At 43.4% G+C, this 22440-nt stretch overlaps 1 protein-coding gene and 1 long non-coding RNA gene across 4 annotated transcripts in view; one reads left to right on the forward strand and one right to left on the reverse strand.

Moving 5' to 3' along the window:
- ADAMTS2 (ADAM metallopeptidase with thrombospondin type 1 motif 2) overlaps nucleotides 1-22440 on the reverse strand; it is a 333580-nt gene that overhangs the window by 219989 nt on the left and 91151 nt on the right. The window contains exons 1-2 of one of the 3 annotated variants that reach the window (XM_082211475.1): nucleotides 4836-4980; nucleotides 3344-3705 (exon numbers count right to left, since the gene is read on the reverse strand). In XM_082211475.1, coding sequence (XP_082067601.1) covers nucleotides 3344-3705; nucleotides 4836-4950 — 477 coding nt within the window. In that variant the 5' untranslated portion in view covers nucleotides 4951-4980. Of the gene's footprint in view, nucleotides 1-3343; nucleotides 3706-3801; nucleotides 3836-4835; nucleotides 4981-22440 lie in introns of those variants that run through there. The other 2 variants (XM_082211477.1, XM_082211476.1) reach the window with 2 other exon arrangements.
- LOC309525944 overlaps nucleotides 5089-22440 on the forward strand; it is a 97318-nt gene continuing 79966 nt past the window's right edge. The window contains exon 1 of the long non-coding RNA XR_014216596.1: nucleotides 5089-6112. This is a non-coding gene — a long non-coding RNA (uncharacterized lncRNA). The remainder of the gene's footprint in view (nucleotides 6113-22440) is intronic.

The following is a 22440-nucleotide window of genomic DNA, read 5'->3' on the forward strand; positions in this document are numbered from 1 at the left end:
GGCAGGCTTTGCAGTGGCAGATTTTATTAGCCACACCCTCTCACTTCCCTCCTTGTGGATTTGGCGGGATCTTACAGTGACTGCAAACAGCTTTGGAGAGGAGCATGCAAGTAACCAGGTGGTTATTCTCACAACCTGAGACAAATAGTGAGTCCTATCTGAGGAACGAGTTCAGCAAGTAGGCAGCCAACTAGCTTTTAACTGACATTACTAAGAAGAAACTAAACATATTTCAAAGTAATTGTGGTTTGGGCTCTGGCGTTCTTTCACTGTTAGAGGAGCACCACGGGAAGTGATTTTCCACGGTTTCATCCCCCTGCACTCTTGTAAAGTTTAAAGCGGTAATATGGCGTCCTTAGCGAGAACAAAATGATCCCTCCACCCCAAAAAAAAATTCTTATTTTCACAATAATTCCTTTTGGCACTTGATTACACGTACCTGTATAAAGATAAGTGGTTATTAATTAATTATTTATTATTATTATTATTATTATTATTATTATTATTATTATTATTACTTCCTTGACTCAGCACCCAGTGCAGGAGAACCGCCTGGCCCAAGCCTAGGCACACAGTATCTGTGGCAGCCAAGTTACTTTGGTACCTGAGGTGCATAAAGGACCCATTTTCAGGTGTCTTGTGGGGCTGTATGCAGCCTGTAAACCATGGGTTAGACACCCTTAGTCAAAATCTATCCTAGATCTTCTGCTTGGAGTTATAGGATTGGAATTTCCCAAAAAAGATGTTAGATTGTTTTTGTATGCCACTACAGCGGCAAGACTTTTATTGGCTAAAAATTGGAAATCACAAGAAATGCCAACAGTAGAAGAATGGCAGGTGAAGATGTTAGACTTTTTGGAGCTAGCTGACCTGACTGGAAGAATCCACGATCAGAAAGAAGAGGAGTACCAAGAAGAGTGGAAGAAATTGAAAGATTATTTAGCTAAATATTGTAACATACGATAAGTAGTAATTATTTGAAAGTACCAAATGGGCCTAGAACTAGAGTAAGAATTAACTGTAAAATACTATGGATTTGGATAATTATGAAAAGAGAAGAACATTGTAAACTAAAGGCGTTAATTTGATTAGAAAGAGGATATTGGAAAGCTGTTAAAAAGTGTTTCAATGATATTCAGTAAGGAGGGATTCGAGGAAGTCAGTTAATAATGAAATTTAAATTTGGCTTTAAAGTATTAGGTATTTATATGTTTGTTTTTGTTGTTTTCTTTTTTAGTATTGTAATGTTGTTGTTTTTTCTCTTTATCTGTGTGTCCTATTTGTTATAAATTTGGAAAACTAATAAAAAAAAATGGGGGGGGGATCTATCCTAGATCAAGGATAGCCAGACTGAATATGGCTGCAACAATTTCAACCCTTTAATATATTTTTTTAAGGAGACATAAAAACTATGCTATCATTTCATGCATAAGGAAAGAGAAAGCTGTTTTCAAGTTGCATACCATCAGTGGGATTCAACTAAGTTTTGCATGAAACGAGGCACACTTGTGCAATGGGACTTCCTCCTCCCGTGCCCCCTAAATCTGCTCTGGAGAGTTGGGGAACAGGTTATGGTATGCACAGGGGGAGAACAGGACGGAAAAGTCCTGTTGTATGAGAGACTTTGTTCTGCACACTTAGCGCTATTTTGAATTCCACTCAATCATCCGTACCATATATCTATATTACATATTACTCAGTATTGCATCTCTTTTTTATTTTATGAATTACATATATGTAATTTTAAAAGTGCATACCTGTACATCAGGAGCGCTCAACCTGTGACCCCAAATGTTGTTGAACTACAACTCCGATCAGTTCCAGCTAATGGGATGAGGGAAGGCACAGGGGAGCCACCCAGGTATATATAGAATGATGTCTGGCTGCATATGCTCCACAACTGTGGGTCTTTACAAGTTGGTGGCATCAACCTTGCTATGGAATCTATGTCTGAGGAGCCAGAAAAACACTTGCCATCTCCAGACCATCATCTGAATAACAGAAAGTGGCTCAAGTGCATTCTAGGATATAGAAAGAAAAGCATACCTTTCTCTTTTGCCACCGCCCCCCGGCTTTTGCTCTGAAAACACCACTGATTAGGCGTTCTTATACTACTGGTTCATAATTCCATCATGGAGGAGGTTAAATGGGTAGGAGGATAAACTTGTCCAATAGACCTTGTCTTCCTGGAGAGCCCAAGTTGATTAGGGTGACCTCCACCCAGCAATGCCAAGAGTTTTCTGCCATGGGATGCAGGAATGGTGCAGGAGTTGAAATGGTATCAAACGTTTTATCTGCTAAATGCCTTGTGGCCCAAGCTGCTAATAGGAGTACAGGAACACACACCCATCCACAACACCCACAAAAGTTGACAACCACATCTCCACCCCATGCCTCTTTCTTTTTAATCAGATTCTGAACAGAACTCAGACAGCACAGGAAGGTCATGATCGAGGCTTAAATTCATTTATCATATAAGTAGTACCAGCTGTACATTAGGAAGCCTCTTTTCTCTCTCAAACAATATAAACAAGATGATACTGGATGTAATTAGAAGTTCATTCCCCAAAGTTAAACTAAGCAAACTTTGCTCTGCGTAACAATTGAGTTTTTAAAAATATAGCTTAAGATACACAGTTTGGCCTTGCCGCATTGGCTAAGGAATGGAAAACTGGAATTTACTTCTGACTATATATGTACAAATAAACAGCTCCTCAAATACATAGAATCACCATATAAGGTGCATAAGCATAGGAAGTCCATAAAAACTGTTCCTTCTGGATTTCCCATGACTGACAGATAGGAGAACTGTCATGAGGAAGACACCTTCCAAAAGAATAAAGACCTGACCCCAACCTCTGAACAAATTTCATTTCCAAATACAAAAAACCCCCAATCAATTTACCACAGAGCCTGTCTTTCAGCCTTATTATCTTGTCTTTTAAACACACACACTTCCATGGCCGCTGCTAAATTGAAAATGGCAGAGAATATTGCAAATATGGAAAATGTGCAGATGACGGCATCAGGTCACTGTTTTAGATGTGCTGAGAAGCTTCAGGAGGGCTATCTAGAGTTTCCTGTTGATAATTAGTGATTTGTCACAGCAGTTACGTGTCAGTTCAGAGTGAACTGGCTCCTCCGCTACCTATAAAGTGAGCTTTCTGCTTCATCACACCCTAGTTCATGTCAGGGAACATTTCCTTTATTTGATTTCACAATTAATATAACAACCGAGGTGTGATTTATTTTTATTTTTTTGGAAGGCAGAAGATCCACACCTTCTACATAAGAAAGAAAGTCATTCATCCTCTTAAGCTACATAAACAACAAAGCATCTTACCAGCCCATCACAATTGCTTATCGCCACAGAAGCATTAGGCAAGTCGGTGATATCCCCAACATAGAGGCAATTCCCATGGAGAGGTTCAACGTAAGTGAGGTTGGAATCCTCCTGCCATTCAACAGTTGCTCCAGGAGCCACCAGCCTAGAGTTTGGTCTCAGTCTAAAGTGAAATTCTCTTCCAAAAACAGTGACATTGTAAAAAATTGGCTTGCTTTCAGCTTCGTGCAGAGAAGCCCCTGTGTCCCTTCGAAAGCGCCTCTTTGCAGCTCCCGATACGACATTGGAGAGGAACCTGCCCTCTGAGTCTGTGCTAGTTGGGATGACAAGACTGTATTCTTCTAGATCTCCCAGAAGATGATCTAGGGAGAGAGAAAGAGAGAGCATGTGTAAATAATGAGTAATAATTAATGTCACGCTGAGTTTCCCCTCCTTGAGATCACTGTGCTGCATCCCACCATTGCCTGAAGCGGGCATCCCTTCCCTTTCTTAATGTGTCAGGCACCATCAATGTTCATTCAGCTATGGGGTTAACACAGAGCAGAGGGAATTTCAGAGAACAGGGCGAGGCAGGCACCCGGCATCATCTCTCCAGCTGTTTTAGCAACAGAACCCATCTTGCAGACATCCCCATTCAGGGATGGTCAGGCATCAAGGATGCTCCCACCCTTCACTTGAGGAAGACACGTCTCCCAAACAGAGATCAGCACAGTCTCTCTCGAGCAATTCCATTTTTCAGCTAGGGCTGCCAAGAGAGATGCCCTGAGTGAGGCTTTCCAAAGGCAGAAAGTTTACTGTCACATCAACTTTAAAACTTTGACATGCTTAATTTCCTCCCCAATCCCGATGTGGCTGACAAGTGAACGAAGCTTAAAAGCTTGTGGTTAGCAGTCACACGATGGAAAGGGCTTTTTAAATTGTTATTATTACTACTACTATTATTATTATTAAAAAATCCATGTCAACCGCTTGACCCAGTTCCCCCTCTCCTACTTTAATTCAAACAACAGCAGGGAAGAAAACTTAAGGCTCTGCCAGGTGTTTTATTCCGCATATGGAATTCCAAGAATTGACACGCTCAGCTCGGATCTTGCCACATGCGCCCGACTGTAAACAGAGTTCATTCGAGGTTCCCACTTCAGCGGGAAACTCTCCCCGTCCCGCGCCCCTCTCTCAAGAGATCTAGTGCGATCCAACAAGCGATTTCTTTCAACAAGCGATTTCTTCCCCCACCCCGCTCTCCCTCGTTCGCCCCCTGATCCCACCCCGCGCCCCACGGGACAGCACGCCAAAAGTAGCCAGCCCCACGTGGCGGCGCGAGGAACCCCCTCCGAGCCCTTCGGTCCGCGTGGCGCAGAGAAGTCTGGCTGGCGGAAAGGGGGGAAAGTGCTTCGCTGGCGAAGTTGAGCGAGAGCGAGAGAGCACCCCAGCCGGGGAGACCCGGCCCAGGAGGTGGCTGCGGGTGCAGGCGAGGGGCCCCCGCAGCACTTACCTCCCTGCCCGGGACTCTGCGGGGCCCCCGGGGCCAGAAGGAGCGCCCACGAGCAGCAGCAGCAGTAGGCGGCGGCGGCGGCGAGGAGCGCGGCGATCCCGCCCGGAGGACCCATCGCAGGCGTCGCGCAGCCTGGGAAGGCTGCCGAAAGTGCCCTGCAGGGGGCTCCGGCCACATTGGAGGGCAGCCGGCGCCGCCCTCTTGCCCGCGGCGGGGAACCCTCAGCCCCGCCGGCGCTCGCCCTGGCGCATCCGCCCTCCTCCTGCTCCTCTCCAGCGCTCGCTGAGCGGCCGCTCTCCCCGGCGAAGGCAGCAGAAACACCAGCAGGCGGCTGGCTGGGAAGCGCGCGGCGTGCGGGAGGGAAGTCCGCCTGATTGACAGAGGCGCTGCTGCCGCCGCCGCCGCCGCCGCTTCTGCTGCTGCACAGCCCAGCCTCGCCTGGCCTGGCTCCGGGGAGGCGGTGGTGGCGACGTCGGCGTCGGGCGCAGCAGCTCTGCCCTTTGCTTGGAGCCTCGTGGCTCCCGGCGCCCGCTGGGACCAAAGTCTGCAGCCGCTTCCCGTTACGGGACACTTTTCTCCGCCACGGCTTAGAGGCGGTTCCTGCCGGATCCTGACCATTCCCCGCCCAAGCCAACAAAATCCTGGCTCTGCTGCTCGGAGGAGAGAACGCACAGGAGGGATTGCACCAAAAAAACACACCTAGGAATCTATGAAGTTGTTCTGGAGCGGCTGCTGCTGAAAAGAAGCTCCTGATCTAGCATCCCCCCCCCCCTTTCCTGGGATCTATAGTATCGAACGGGTGTGCCTGATTTCCCCCAAACTCAGAGATGTGTTTGCTCTCATGACCACCCCCACAGAATAAAACAAGAACCCCTGTTATGTTCTGTGGATCGTGGTGATTACTTCAAGTTATTAGATTCCCCTGGGCTTTGCATCTGACTGCACGTTGCACCAAATATTCTGGGACCCCTAAGGTCTTGGTTTTGGGGGTCCCAGCCTACAGCAGGGAAAACCCTACCACCTCCTGAAGGTTTATCAGCCCACCCCCTATATTTCATAACTTAATAGGTTTCCTTGTTCTGCATGGAGAATCCGCCTGCCCTATCCTAGTTTCACACAAAACCAAACTTTCAACAGTGATCTTTCCTACACTTTACTTAGAGGAGTAAGTCCTGCAGAATTCAGTGGGGCAGTTCTCGGTAAACACATCATAGGATTGGAAGAATAAAGAGCTGGAGGCAAACGGGGAGCGAGGGAGCGGGCACAGATCTTATAAGGTGGGTTCAACTTAATTCACTCTTCCTCATTTCACAGTCTTCTACCGATCAAATTTGCATTTAAAAACAAATGGAATCACACCCAGATCATTGCTGTGGCACTGAATTAATTACTTCAGTCTGCAGCAGGGATCCTGCAGAATCTCAATACTGTTCATTTGTAGCCTAAGATTTTTCTTCACGTTGAAATGCCTGCATTAACTATAGTGGTACATGCTTAATTCTCTTCCCCACTGCTATACATTCTTTGAGTGTGATCCAACCAAAGTGAAATACTTTTGAGCCCCACTGGTTTTAAAGAACATGCTTAAATTATTGTCACTGAAGCCCAGGACACTTCAAACAGCCTAGCATCCTAAGCACATTAACTTGGAAGGAAGTCTCGTTGAGTTTTATGGGACTTCTTCCTAGAATAATTTCATTTAGGTTACTTAACTTATGTGGGTTCATAGCCCTTCATTTAACAACAACCAGTTGCCTTTGGTTTAGTATAAGGTTACCGGATTTTTTTCAATGAATCCGGGGACGCTTTTCAACTTCAGTGGATTTTGTATAGGGACTGATTTGTAAATCTGGGGACTGTCCCCAGAAACGGGGACGTCTGGTAACTTTAGTAGTGATTCTTTCTAATCTTAGGTTTTATAAGGCACCTGGAATGGGTTTTCCTCAGAAGAGGCAGTAGTTTCTTCTCTTGCCCTCTTCTCTGCCTGCTCCAGTTTTAGTCCCCTCCACCACACTTTTGGTTTAGACTCCAAGCAAAATTGTGTTCATGCATCATTGTTCTGAGCTCTCTCTTAACACACATCTACATAAAGTTTGGCAGAATATTGTCAGAGAAACAGGATTTTTATTCCTTAAAAATACCCTGAAAACTCAACCATTTGATAGAAATTGCCCAAGTCCAACTTAATAATACTTAAGATATTAATAGTGCTTTAATGTATTCACAGGGCTGCATGTGCATTATCTAGTTATAATGTCAGGAATCTGATATGAGAAATTGCAGTAGAAGTTGCTCCCAGTACCAGTCACCACATGGAAGCAAGGCATTTGACAAGGTGCCCCATGATATTTTTGTAAAGAAGCTGGTAAAATGCGGTCTTGACTATGCTACCACTCAGTGGATTTGTAACTGGCTGACTGACCGAACCCACCCAAAGGGTGCTCATCAATGGTTCCTCTTCATCCTGGAGAAGAGTGACTAGTGGGGTGCCACGGGGTTCTGTCTTGGGCCCGGTCTTATTCAACATCTTTATCAACGACTTGGATGATGGACTCAAGGGCATCCTGATCAAATTTGCAGATGACACCAAACTGGGAGGGGTGGCTAACACCCCAGAGGACAGGATCACACTTCAAAACGACCTTGACAGATTAGAGAACTGGGCCAAAACAAACAAGATGAACTTTAACAGGGAGAAATGTAAAGTATTGCACTTGGGCAAAAAAAATGAGAGGCACAAATACAAGATGGGTGACACCCGGCTTGAGAGCAGTACATGTGAAAAGGATCTAGGAGTCTTGGTTGACCACAAACTTGACATGAGCCAACAGTGTGACGCGGCAGCTAAAAAAGCCAATGCAATTCTGGGCCTCATCAATAGGAGTATAGCATCTAGATCAAGGGAAGTAATAGTGCCACTGTAGTCTGCTCTGGTCAGACCTCACCTGGAGTACTGTGTCCAGTTCTGGGCACCACAGTTCAAGAAAGACACTGACAAACTGGAACGTGTCCAGAGGAGGGCAACCAAAATGGTCAAAGGCCTGGAAACGATGCCTTATGAGGAATGGCTAAGGGAGCTGGACATGTTTAGCCTGGAGAAGAGGAGTTTAAGGGGTGATATGATAGCCATGTTCAAATATATATAAGGATGTCACATAGAGGAGGGAGAAAGGTTGTTTTCTGCTGCTCCAGAGAAGCGGACACGGAGCAATGGATCCAAACTACAAGAAAGAAGATTCCACCTAAACATTAGGAAGAACTTCCTGACAGTAAGAGCTGTTCGACAGTGGAATTTGCTGCCAAGGAGTGTGGTGGAGTCTCCTCTTTTGGAGGTCTTTAAGCAGAGGCTTGACAACCATATGTCAGGAGTGCTCTGATGGTGTTTCCTGCTTGGCAGGGGGTTGGACTCGATGGCCCTTGTGGTCTCTTCCAACTCTATGATTCTATGGAAGCAGGTTTAGGTCCAAATAGTTTACTGTTGCAGAAGCTAAGGCTCAGTAAAACATTTCCAAACGTCGATATATACAGCTCATAGGCTTTTGTAGATACAGATACATACAAGTACAAAGTATCTCTGTTGTTCCAAATAAACTCCAGCAATTCAAGATGTAACACTGGACAAATTACACCAAGAGACTAACTAACTCACAAACTAACCAACTGAGCTGACATACATTAATCATAGATATAGTCAGGGCATTGGATCATTACCAACTGGCCTTACACCTGCAATTAACTCATTCATTGGGTGATTTATGCTTATGTAGGGAATTAACCCTTATGTTTAGTTACTCCAACATAGCCAGCCATTTGCCTACATCAGCAGCCCCAGCTGGAGCTTCCAGACCAAGTCCAAGGGCACATTGCAGTAATCCAGGATGGGATCAAAGGTTGAACCTTCCCTCCCTGCACATTGTGGTCCTGATTTACAAGAGACCACCAGCACCACCCCAAGTTTACTATTATAAGAGTAGCCAAGAAGTTACTTAGTTTGATTTTCAGAGGTTGGATAAAGTCTCAGAAACCTGTGCTTTTTGGCACCACAAAATCAGCTCTAAGGCTGCTAATTCAAAGTGTTCAGAAACGATGTATTAAATCACCCAAAAGCACTGTACTTTTTTTTTTTTTACAATGGGTGCTTTGTATTCATGTTTCTTTCTAAGCCTTCTGAGTACCCTGCAAAGCCACAAAGGCTAGATGCTTTAAACATAATAATTATAAGATTCTGTCAATCATACTCCCAGCCTCTTAGAAACCCCTGAAATTCTGAATCTCACCAATTAAACGACAGGTGCTGCCAGCTCTGCTCTGGTGCTCTGTCCATGCAAGATAACTATGTTACTCTCAATTTAGATGGTAAATTTCTGCTTCTGCCCTTCTGTCCTGTCACTTACAATCCCTCAATCACTTTTCCTCTAGTCAATATCCCTAATTTGTGAAGAGTTTCTCTTGTAGTGGTCTGTCTCCTATCTGAAACGGATACATTCCCGAGTTACAGGATGAGCTACATCCTTGTAACTTTTCATCTTCTGTAGGATTTGGCTCACTTGCCTGGACCCAGTTTAATGGCCCATAGCAAATGCTTAATCTTAATTGTCCCTCTATGTTTCATCTCCCATCATCGTTCATAAAATATCGTTGTTACCTTATCTTTCATCAGCCATCTGTATTTAATGATGGGTATAATTGTTTTTTGATGACTGGTACAACTCCCTACACCACTCAGTTCCTCATGTGCTGCTGATTTACTGCCTTGGTATTAATATTCCAGCCCTGTGATGTATCTCAGGATGTTTTAGAAATATCTGCTTCCCTTGTATAAATATTTGGATTAATTTAGCTAATTATCAGTGGAGCATTTGATTATCCTCCTAGGAAATGTTGCTATTTGCTGCTGCTGCCTTCTTGATTATATCTTTATTTAGTCAATGAGAGACAGATAACAAGACAAAGGGTTTTTTTTTGGGGGGGGGGGTTACAAAAAAAAATATTCAGTGAAGATTTTACATAGAAAGAATTCCTTGGTCCATCTCAGGAACAGTGCCTTATATTAAGTCAAACCATTGGTTCATTTAGTTCAGTACTGTCTACACTGACTGACAACAGCTCACCAGGGTTTCAGACAAGATGATGCCAGGCCTGGTCCTGCTAGCAACCCTCATTTTGGATGAGAAAAGGGAACGGCAGTAGAGCTAGAATTCTAAGACTTCTGTTTTACATAGCAAGACCCCAATTCACAAAACAACAGACAAAGGTGCACTGCCAGCTGGAGGGCATAGGCACCACTGTAGTCACTTCCTAGGCAACCAGGTCCAATGACACACTACTGAAAGGATGCTAGCCACTGGGGACGGGATCTAGCTTAGTGGTAGAGCATCTGCTTTGCATGCGGAAGGTCCCAGGTTCAATCCCCAGCATCTCCATGTAGGTCTGGGAATGTTCCTTGCCTGAAAACCTGGTGGGTCCATCACCAGTCAGTATAGACACCCCTGAGCTGGATGGACCAATGGTCTGACATGGAACAAGGCATCTTCCTATGTCCCTATGATGACTTGCTGAAGGGCCAGCCAACCACTCACTGCAAGCTGCCAATGCTAGTCTTTCTCAATCCTGGTATTTTGATCATAGCACAACAGCTACAAGGTACACCAGACTCAGCAGCATCAAGCTGTGGTTCCAGCCTCCCAGCCCAGCTCTGCAGACTCAACTTCCAGTTGCACTGCCTGACTCCTGTTGTTCCTAGGACTGTTGCAGGACCATAAACAGTTCCTGCTTCTCCTGCTACAGTGGCTGCCTTCTTCCCCTCAGTGGGGCCCACAGATTGCTGTGTCCTATGGATGAAGGGCCACAATCTCTTTGGTGGGTTTTTTTAAGTCTTAGCTATTCTCCCGTACTTTCATGCTTGAATCTTGTGTCTTGTCCTTGCCTCCACCCCACTTGCTTTCATGCTTGTGTGTGTGTTATACAAAATAATTGTGCTGATGAGCTATAGTTCAGCTCTACGAAAATGTCTGATAAAGCAAAAAGAAAGAAAGAAAAGCGGGAGATCTTCTCATTGAATAGGTTTGCCTTGGGTTCCATGGCAGGAGAAAGGCAATAATACTGTATAAATAAACTGACCTCACCAAGCCAAACATTTCTTAAATAATAAGCACTCTCCTAAAAGTGACATCTGCATTAGCTTTCCTCTTATTTCTTTTAAAGTTTTGGGCCATTTCCTCATTACTTGCATTTTCTGCCTGGAGACCCAGGTACAATTGTGTGGTTTTGGTTTGGCTTTGTTGGGAAGACAGCATCTGGGGAGGGGGAGCTTGACAAAAAAGGAGCTTGACAAAATGTGGCTTTTGGCACCTTCAGAAAGCAGCCATTTACTGGTATATGACAGCAGCAGGGGCCGACTCCAAAATAAGTCCTTAAAAATTAGGCTATGGTGCCCCAGAGCACATAACAAAGGCTGAGTGGGTTTTTTGTTTTGTCACGAAGGGAGACATTATTTCTGTGGTCCTTTGGGCTGCCTCATAATGCAATGCTTCTAGTAGCACCAGAACAATGGCCACCACATTCACACATGGCCATTCTCACACCTAGCCTTCCAGCACAGCTGTTGAATCAAAGTGCTACAAAACAGCCTCTTCTGTCTAGTCAGACCTGGAATTTGTCCTTACTGTGCTGCTGGCTTTCTGCCTTTCTGTAGGCTATCAATGAGGTCAGAATGTTATATTTTTGGGAGAGTGGCCACTTCTTGACCCCAAAATGGCTCCAGAATTGTTAGTAGGAGCAGGGCAGGAGAGTAGGGTCATCATGTTATTTGTTTAAATAAGTTATTATTTAATAGGCATTTGAATTCTTGCTTTCTTTAAATGAGGACCATCATTTTATTTGCTTCCTCTATTTTTGTCCTGTCCTTCCTTCAAGAAGTTCAGGGTGGGCTACATAGTTGCCTCTTCCAGTTTATCCTCACAACAAGCCTGTGAGGTAGATTACATCCACACCACCCATTTAAGAAACATTTTTTTAAAGCACATATAAGGCATGCGACTTCTACCAAAGAATCTCGGGAACTGTAATTTACTCCACATGGAGCTTAACTCCAAGTGCTCTTAACAAACTACAGTTCCAATGATTCTTTGGCAGAAGCCAGGTGATTTAAATGTATGATGCAGAAGTGATGGTTGAGGGAGAGTGTGAATGTCCCAAGGTTACCCGGTGAGCTTCATGGGTTCCTCCTGCCCTGTACTCTTCATAAGTCACTGCAGCATCCCAAAAGAGAAACATCATTCCTGCTCAGCTTCTCCATGCTGTGCTGCTATGAAATGCACAGGATGAGCACATACGCAGCCAAAACTAGATCCAATAAAGGGGAGTGGATGGATTCGGACCTAAGAGGTTGCCTTATTTTGGGTCAGACCATTATTCCATCTAGCACAGAAATGCCTGTTTTGACAGGCAACTGCTCTCCAGGTGTCTGAGGGCTAACCTAGTTCTTTAAAACTACAAATATTTCCAGTTCTACGATTGTAATATTTTGTGTTTATTCTTGAGTGTATTATTGTGCTATGCTATCTTTGTAATCTCCTCATCTGAATTGTAATCTGTAATCAGTAGAAGAGCAGGATATAGATAACAAATAACAATGAGCTATCTAATCATGTTGGCTGGAGATGCCCAGGCTTGAACTTGGTACCTCTGTGTGGAAAACATGCATTCCACCACTGAGCCATGAATGACCTCTCCTCACATTAAAAGGGTGGCAGAGATTATAAAAAATGGTGTTGTCTCAAACTGCTGGATTGTGCAACCATAGTGCCCCTGTGTTACTGACGTCACTGTGACTTTGGATTTTCGTGGGAGCAGGTAAACACTCAGCAAATAGTGTTCATAGCCACTAAAATCCGACCATCATTTTACATCTTCAGATAATGGTTGCTATAGAGTTTCTAGTTTTATTGTGTGTGTTTTTACGTTTTAAGCTCTTGTTGCTGTATCAATTGTCACAAAACAATGTGCAAGCCTTCAAGCTCTCCAGAACGCTCTACCAGGTGAAGGCAGTAAACAAAGTGGGGAGGAGGGGGAAGAAATCCACCTTGGCAAATAGGTACTGATAGATTTATCCTCCACAAATTTGGCTGCTATTTAAAGCCCCTTTAAAGCTATCTAAGCCAGTGGCTCGCACCCCATTTTCTAGTAGTTGAATTCCATTAGTGAATTATGTGCTCTGTGAATAAGTTACTTCCTTGCATCTGTTCCGAATCTGCAATATCAGAATAACCCTGTCTTAGAATAACAGAATGGTAGAGTTGGAGGGCACTCTGAAGATCATCAATCTGACCCCCCCCTGCACTGCAGGAATCTCAACTAGGTCATACATGACAGATGGCCATCCAACCTCTGCTTAAAAATCTCCAAGGAGAGTCCACAACCTCTCATGGGAGTCTGTTCCAGCATTCAACAACTTTTACTGCCAGAAAGTTCTTTCTGATGTTCAGTTGGAATCTCCTTTACTGTAACTAGAATCTATTGGTTCGAGTCCTAACTTCCAGAGCAGGAGAAAACAAGCTTGCTCCATCTTCCATGGAGATATTTGAAGATGGCTATCAGGTCTCCTCTCAGTTTCCTCTTTATCAGGCTAAACATAACCAACTCCCTCAACCTTTCCTTATAAATCTTGGTTTCTAGACCCTTGATCCTGGTTGCCCTTCACTGTACATGTTCCAACTTGTCAATACCCTTTTTAAATTGTGGTGCCCAGAACTGGACGTAGTATTCCAGGTTTGGTCTGACCAAAGCAGAATAGAGTGCAATTGCTATATATTTGTCTTTTTCCAGAGAAGGGCATGATAAAAGGTGATGCATGGATTGATGGCAGTGGTCAGTGGATAGGGCAGTCAGACTGGGCACTCTGTTAGGCGCAAGTTGATGAAGATGGAAAATTAAGGAAACAAATTTGGGATGCATAACAAAGAAGCAATTTGCACCTGGAAACTCAACAACCTGGTGCAAGCACATTCTTGTTGAAGAATGCAAATTCATGCAGAAGGTAGTTTGGTGCCCGCAGGGAGGGAAGGGAAATTGCTGGATGTTTCTAATTACCTTTACTCATTTCCACAATGCAATAAAACCACTTGCATGCAGATATTTAACTTCTAGCAATTCAGATGTTGACTCTAAGTATAACCTTAATAAGCAGGGACAGAGTTCATTTTGTGACCAGGGAGACAGCAGCCTCCTCCTTTGGCTGTTTAGCCCTGGATGCTAATTAGTGTGCCATGAGGCCTGAGGATCCTTAACTTTACACCATGATAAACAGGAAGAAGAGTTACTGCTGGACTCAGTACGCTTGAATTTCTGCCACTCTGAAAGACATCTTAGGGAATCAGCTTCAAGGTCACAATTAGACTAGATGGACAGAATAATTGCAGTGCCCACATTTGCAAAAAACTGTTGCCCTGTTACTGGCTCCAAGACAAACTTAGGAGCACCAACCCCCATTTCCAGCATGCAGCTGGGGGTCCGTTTTGGAGCCACTGAACCAAACCACAGCTCACCAGGCCTTCAGTAAATTTCCTATTTCCACTGCCTGCCTGAGACTGCAAATACAGGCAAGTGCAGTACTTTAGCTGCCAGGCTGTATTCAGCACAATGAGATGAACGTTGTGCTGGGAACTACAGGACTGCAAAGGTGATAGTGAAGGGTTCTTGCTTCTGTTCCTCTCTGCTTCTCCTTGTTGTCCTTGCTTCTACATCAAGTCCTTGCCAATCACAAGAGCATTTCAACAGCAATAGCAGTAAGCATGGGGGGGGTGGAAACATGGGGCAGCAGGGGAGACAATGAACTTTCTGTTTGCTTCTTTTGGGTGCTATGCATAAATTTTTGGTACGATGGTAGTTTATTGTGCTTTCATTTAGTGGAATGTTTTCATGCACCTTTCTCTTACAAATGGGGACTTAAGGCAGCCAACAAGAAGTCGCTGGGACAAAATTAAAGCAAAGGAAAAGCATCAAGAAACACAGACAACAACAACATGACACAAATGTTCAAATAAACAAACTGACAATTCCAGCAGCCTATCTGCCAATCCAAAACAGGTTTTTTCTTTCTTTCTAAAACTTGATAAAACAAAACTCCATATACTCAAAACTCTGGGAGAAAGGATGGCTTTTGCCTGGTGCCTTTGAGCCTACAAGAAAATGAAGAAGGTGTCGGGAAGGTCTCTTGCAGGAAACCTCCCACAAATGCCCCACAAATGGGGCGGAACCATAGAAAAGGACCTCTTTCACACTCTCTTTGCCTAAGGCACCCAGAGAAGTATCACCAATGATGCTCTCAGCAGTCAGGCACATCCATAGAGAAACAGGCATACCTTCAGGTACCCCTGTGTCACAACATTTAGTGCTATAGGGGTTCAGGTGGCTCACTAAACTAATGAAGTGATACTGGAGCATCATGCCATTTTTGAACTAATGTGAAAAGGTGAATTCCTGTCCTCATAAGAGTGGCAGTGGTAACTCTGGAATGTCCAACTGTCAGAGGAAAAACAAAATGTCCCGTGCACTTTCCTCCATCAACAGATACTCATTCTTTGAGAACAAAAGTCGCTTTTTGAAGTTATAATCCATCTCTGTTCAGGAGAGCAGTTTGTGCATTTCATCTTCCAAATCAGAAAAATCATTACACAGCAACCCCTGAAAGACCTTTTTTTTAGCTTCCAGCTCTGGTTAGAAAAGATGTTTTGATTGTGTGGACAGAGAAGTCAGTCATCAAAATTAGATAAGCTTTTTAAAAAAAACCCAAATAAACAAATGAAACTCCGAAGTCTTTATTTCTTGTTTTCGTTCTATATGGAAATGATTTGTTTGGACAGATATATATATATATATATATATATATATATATATATATATATATTCTAAAGTGGTTGAATTAATTTAATGGGGAGTTTCCGGATGGGCTGCATCCAGTCCTGATTTCTGCCAGGGTCTCAAGCTGTCTGGAAATCCTGCTATTGAAAGATCTGTTGCAGGAAGAGATAATGCGGCCACTACCTTGTGCCTTCCACTGGTCCCTTGCCTGAGATAGGGATGGAGGAGAAACACAGTTGAGACCAACACCACCTAAAGAGTACATAGCTGAACAGAGATTTGCATCCAGGTATGTCTGATTTAGGGGCCAAACTAAATGAGATGGCATTCACACAATTAGCACTTGTGCTTTTCCAAAGCAAATTGAAGACATGGGGGGTCCCCCCCAAACTGGTATGCTGGAAAGTGCAGGGGGCTTTACCATGGCTCTGATCTAGATCATCCACCCTTACCTACCCGCTGTTTGCAGTCGAGAAAGCTCCAATCCATGCAGCGTCCATCACTTTATGCAGTGTGCTACTACACTGACTCCTTTTCCTAACTTTCATCTTGTATTATCAGGCTGTAAAGAAAAAGTGATACGTTTGGTGACAGATCTAGGATAATAGGCTTGTTTACATCCGTTAATTCTGTAAGCATGCTCAAATAGAAAATTGTGCATTTCACCTAATGCCAAGATGGGGACAAAATGACTAGGCAGAAAACAACAGGCAATCTATATTCAAGCTGAGACCGCTTCACAACCCAATTCCTGCATGCATTTACTTATTTCATAAGGCTGGGGGGGGGACTTTCATGGGATGGGGGTTTCACTGTGTGCCATTATCTCTGGTCATGTTTTATCGCTGATTCATGTTTTCAGATATACTGCAGTTGCGTAGTCAGGCCTTATCATCATTTCAAGAATCAAGAGAGAGAGGAACAGAGGGAGGAGATTTATACAGCAAAAGAGAGAGTGTATGTCAAGACAGATAAACAAATGGCAGGCTCTAAGAAATCCTTTCAAACCCGGGAGAAGATGAAAATGGAAACTGAGCTGCTCAAGACCTGTTTAATGCATTTTTATGTGACTCTGCTCCCACAGATCTGGACTGAAAGAAGTCCAACTTAAATAGCAGCGCCACACTGAACATGATTAGGGAAAGGGGAATTATGGGGACAAGAAAACCTCAGTTAATGGAAAAGAATGAATATTATTTCATTGATTCATACTGGTTTCCTCACACCCTGTATACATATGTCACTTACATTTTGAGTCCTTCATTGACTAGTGATGACTTTCAAAATTACAGCAAGCTGCACTGGTGCCAGAGGATAAGGTAGGGCAGTGGTGTGTATAATGAACATATAAAATAAGATCCTTTTTCCACACTCCAGTATGATAGGTCACATCATGCTCTGCATGTGTGGCTGTGTTGCACTTTTTCCTCTGGGTAATGCACTACATCAGGCAAGAGCTTTCTTTCCTCCATTTCACATGCTGCAAATAACATTTTTAATGGTCAGAGCCCCCTGCACTCTGTCATTATCTCACGACTTATTCACACTTACCTTTCCTCCACATTTTCTGGGCATGGCCTGCACTTTAAAACTCCATGTCTGGAGCCTTCCCAACAAAACCCACTCTTTACTGCTGAATTGGAGCAAACAGCAATCCATAGACAATCCAAATTCCATTTGTTGCACTTCAGCTTTAAAGAGCAGGTTTTCACAGGGAAAGCTCCAGGGAGGAAAAAAGGAGTGCTCAGACACAGAACTTTAAAGCATGGACCTGTGCCTGGAAAGAGCACAGCAAAATGTAGGTGTGGATAAGCCCTTAAGTTGGGTGAACTCCTTAGGCAAGCAATTATCTGTCAGTCCCACCTATCTGTGTATGGTATGGGGCTAATTATATTGACGTATTCTACTGTGCTATTACAGGGATAATTCATGTGAAATGCTTTGAACAATCATAAAGCCCAATATATGCTAAGTATTATTATAAAAAGGGTTAATCCAGTCAAGCAAGGAGGAATCACACAGGGCTCAACAGAGTTCTGTCCCCACCATTGTGAGAGGACCTTGTGGCACAGGGCAATATGGAAACAAGTGGGAAATCTTCCTCATCCCCCTCTGTCTTTGCACCAGCCCTAGCAAGTAACTAACGCTCCAGGGAATGGGAAGAAGGCTTTTATTGGGCCTTGTAGAATTTTCTCCTTGCTGGTGCAGTTGGGAGAGCTACTGGGAATGCTATTGAAGCAATGCTTTGCGAGACAAAATGGTGATTAGATAGCCCTTCAACATGCATGACTATGAAATACATTAGATGTCTCTGAATTTATTGTTAGTCCTCTATTTGAAATGACCGAATGTGGGTGGGTGACAACTTTTTACTGAGTCTGGAGAGTTTCTCAAACTAAGGTAGAACCACCTTGTTGCTGATGCCCAGCAGTGTTTGGATTTTAGCAAAGCTGCATTCAACACCTACTACAGGATGCTACTGTATATTGCACTCTTCTTATTATAAATGGTGTCTTCCAAATGTTTTAGACCACAACTCTCATCTTCCCTGACCATTACCTATGCTGGCTGAGAGTGATGGGAGATGTAGTCCAACATGTGTGGAGAGCACCAGGTGGGAGAAGGTTGATGCAGTCAGATGAAATAAAATAATGGCCACTAGCTTGCATACATTGTGTCACCATAAGACTTTGTAAGGGCAGTACCAGATGCTCACATAACCGTCAGAGGACGTGCCTCTCCAAAGTATAAGTATTGGGGAGAAATGCATTGTGCAATCTCAAAAGGGTAGTTTTAATAACAGAATGTGACACTGGTGGAAATCCTGAGGTGTTAGATTTGAAGAGAGGCTGTGAGGAACAAATAATAATAATTTCCGTCTGAGAAATTCTATTGTTACATAGAATAAGAAATGGAGACACAAGTGGTGCTTTCATGTTACCAACAGATATTCATTTACAATGCTGAACCCAGTTTTCTGCAGTGCTGCTGCTGTGGGGTCCACATGGCCAGCCTCTTCAACGGCCTCCTTTAATTAGCTGGCACCAGGCCTTGGTTCCAAGATAGGAAAGTAACATTTAAACCAGCCAATCACAATGGAGCTTGAAGTGTTTTAAGCCTTCAGAGCCAGATTCACTTCAGTATAATAAACAAAGACAATTTTAAAGGATATATGCAGCATCTGTTTGTTTAAAACCCTACATCAAGGGATTTTTTAAATAAAAAAACTCCCCAAACCAAATCCAATGATCTATTTTATTTTGAATATGAAGTATTCATCTTCAAAGAAGCTTAGCCACCCTTCATTGTGCAACTTGATCCTGCATCTGTCAGTTTTTGTTCTGCTATCTGTTGTAAGCACTTTCCTGAGAGATGCCTTTCTCTGAAAAGGATGGAAGAAAATGAAAGCTTTATTTTCAAGTCAGGATACGGGGGCAGACATTTCCAACTGAGACACAAATGATGGGTGCCAGAAAATCGTAAAAGAATTCAGGAAGCTGGTGAGGCTTGTAGACCTTGGCAATGGGATGGGAACCTCTACGTAAAAGAAAGTGTTGAAAGAGTCTGGGCCAATTTCCATAACCCCAAATTGGCTATTGTTACACAACTTACTAATGTGCTTTATAGGTGGTCATGCAGCTGCTAACCCAGTTAATTGAAATGTCTTGGAATATTAGGGAGCTTTTAGGCTTCTCAAGTGCCAAGCTGACACAGGTAACAAGCTGTCTGGCAACCTACCCCTAAGGCATCTACAACTGGCATTCAAAGGTGACCTGATGTGTTGAGCTCTGGACCCTAGCACTACAGTTAAGTGTGGAATAATAATTTATTGTCTAGGAAGAAAATATGCATAAAACAGCTGAATTTGTGGGCTACAGCCTTTTCTTCATTGTAATGAAAATCATAGCCATATTTCCTCGGCAAGGTATCCTTGCTCTTGTAGTTCTGCAAATACTTTTCTTGAATAGAAAAGCAGTGAGCACTGGACGGTTTTAAAACATTCCACAGGAAAACTATTAAGCAGTGGTATTGAAAGTATGTTTTATTAGCAATGCTAACAATCTTTACGACAATAATGGAGAAAGCCAATGTTTTCATATGTTGAAGGGAGGAAGTGTGGGTAAATAGACAGATACTTCTAGAACAATGAGAGTGGGGGGTTCTGGTCTAACATTCTAAGCATGCATTCCAGCCTCACTCCTGAAAGTTGCTTAATGACATTTCAAAGAGATCTGCTGTATGGGAATTCTTGTTTCTTTGCTGCTTAACAGTTAGGTTAGGCCAAGCCCACACACCAAGCTTATGGAGTTAAGGGGCTAAAAAAAGGTATTAAGCACAGCTTATTTGCCATGCCTTCCCCTCTGTACAGATTTTGTCCAGATGCTGTGGGGGAAATGAACTCACCAAGCAAGTGGCATGAGCAGGTTAGTCCAACACTCCAGTAATGTGAGAATTCCACTTTCCCCTGGGAGCATTAAAGCATCCTGGATGGCATCCAGAGGTTAATGGGAGCAATTCCACTTAGCCTGATCCCATGCATATCTATAAAGCATTTCAACCTATTCCTAACTAGTAGCAATAGTTCATTGTTAGAAGCAAGAAATCTTTGCAACACCCTTTCTGTGAACTTGTGTGACTTGTTAATGGGTTGCACACCTATGTCAATTTACTAAATCAAACAGGTTCATAAAGTTGACACCTTGACAGTATAATCCCATGCACTACCACCAGTGAATTCAATTGCATCTAGGATTTCAGCCTCAATGCAGTTAAGTTTTTTAAAAAGTTTTTCCTGGTTTTTGGAATGTGGGGTGGGGCTGGGAAGTGATAGGTTAGAAATCTGAAAGTACATGAAGCCTGCATATTTCCTTAAAAGAAAGCCCATCTGTGTTCAGTGACATTTATGTGCACTTACATAGAGTAAGCCCATTGAAAGTGCTAGGATTCACTTGAGAGCTAAACTACATGTGATGCCATTCACATTTTCTTTTGTCCTTGTGTGATTGGTTGATTTTTTAAACAAAGAGCTAGCACAAGTGAAGAGGAAGCTGGATTGTAACTGTGCTTGTCCATTTGCCCTTGCTGTGGTCCTGGTCAGAATCAGGCCCCTCATGTTAACTGTGGGAAGAATGGGAAGAAAACCATGTGAACAATGCCACATCTTTCTTTGGCCTTGAGATGCACTTTAAATAGGAAATAGAAAAGGAGCCTTCCAAAAATCTATTGTGGTTGACCACCTGCAGGGATGTACAGAGACTTCCCTGAAAAGGGCTATAGATATGAGAACCATACCCTGGAATTGTGGGTGGAAGGTGCCTGTGGCCCTCTTGTCACGCTGGTTGGGATTAGAGCTGGAAGTCATCTGGAGGTCCATAGGTTCACTACCTCTGATTGATGGAGTAAGGCTCACCTAGACAAACAGACCCTCCCACCACCACCACTCAGACCTTATTAGCCATGATGGGCAAGCACTGAGCATGTAGGACAACTTCCCTGTCCATATTCTTAGGCTGCAGAGAACGGAACTCATCTAAACAATTGCAACAAGCTGAAGGAGCAACTGAACAGCACCCAGTGTGCTATCCAGGCTACAGTAAATGTGATCAATTTTATATACAAAATGCTTCACAAATAGAACCCGCCCACTGTCAACCATCTTGAGTTTAAACAGCTTCTATCACATGGAAAAGATCTGCTGGGTGGAAGGACGTAGACAGAATAATGGTCCTCTTTGCCACCTGCACTGTTTCAGAATAGCCCTTAAAGTGGACTAAATTCCATGTTTTGTTGCACACATCCTGAGTCTTCCTCCATTTGCAGCCTAGATGTTTCCCCTTGCTGCTTCATTACCATAGAATGAATCTCTTTTCTCTACATCAAATAGGTGCCAGTTGACGTTTGCAGCTGATATACCTAGCTGGTAAGGGGGACGTTGAAGATGAGTCACTCCTGTGCTCCTTCAAACACTTTTGTGTGCACTAGACAATCTTTTTCATCATTTCACAAAAGATAAAATGAAAAGTTTGAGCGCGTGCACATACACACACACCATGTCCTCATGGCAGTACAAGATTAGCTTCCATTCTGTTCACCTACAGAACAGATGTTCAGTTTCCTAGTCACTTAAGCTCTTGTTGCAAGGCTGCATAATTTACATCCCGCCACATGCATTAGAAATGATAACGATGGGCAATGGAACGATTAACAGATTAAAATGGTTTACAGCACATATGCAAAGTGATTATAATGTTCTGCTTCTATCTGCTCATACTCCACCCCAAAGGCCTGCAACTGAAGCATCACTGAGCAGATGAAAGTGGTGCCAGAGTGCTAGTTGTGCTGTGGGTGTGCCATCAACAACATCAAAGACCCCATCCACTGTGGACATTTCCAGTGCAAGACTTATCAAAATGAAAGGGAACTGCAAGGTTTCCATTTATTTCCACTGGTATTGTGTGAGGAGTGTTTCCAGTGAGGCTGCACCACGAATGGTTGTCACATGGATACATTGAGCAACTGGATACGTTAGATGCTTGGGATCCACAAGAACATGCCCGACACTAAACAAAACTATTTGGAATGAAGTAGGAAACCAAAAAGAAAATGAATAAATCGCTAAAACTGAAAAATATTGCACAAGAACTTATTCATATTTGTAAACTTAATATACATATTACATGATAATACATAATATAAAAACACTGACAATTTTCTAACACAATTCCTAAATTTAAGTATAAAGACA

This window comes from Podarcis vaucheri (assembly GCF_965113315.1).
Source record: "Podarcis vaucheri genome assembly, chromosome: 2".
Lineage (NCBI taxonomy): Eukaryota > Metazoa > Chordata > Lepidosauria > Squamata > Lacertidae > Podarcis > Podarcis vaucheri.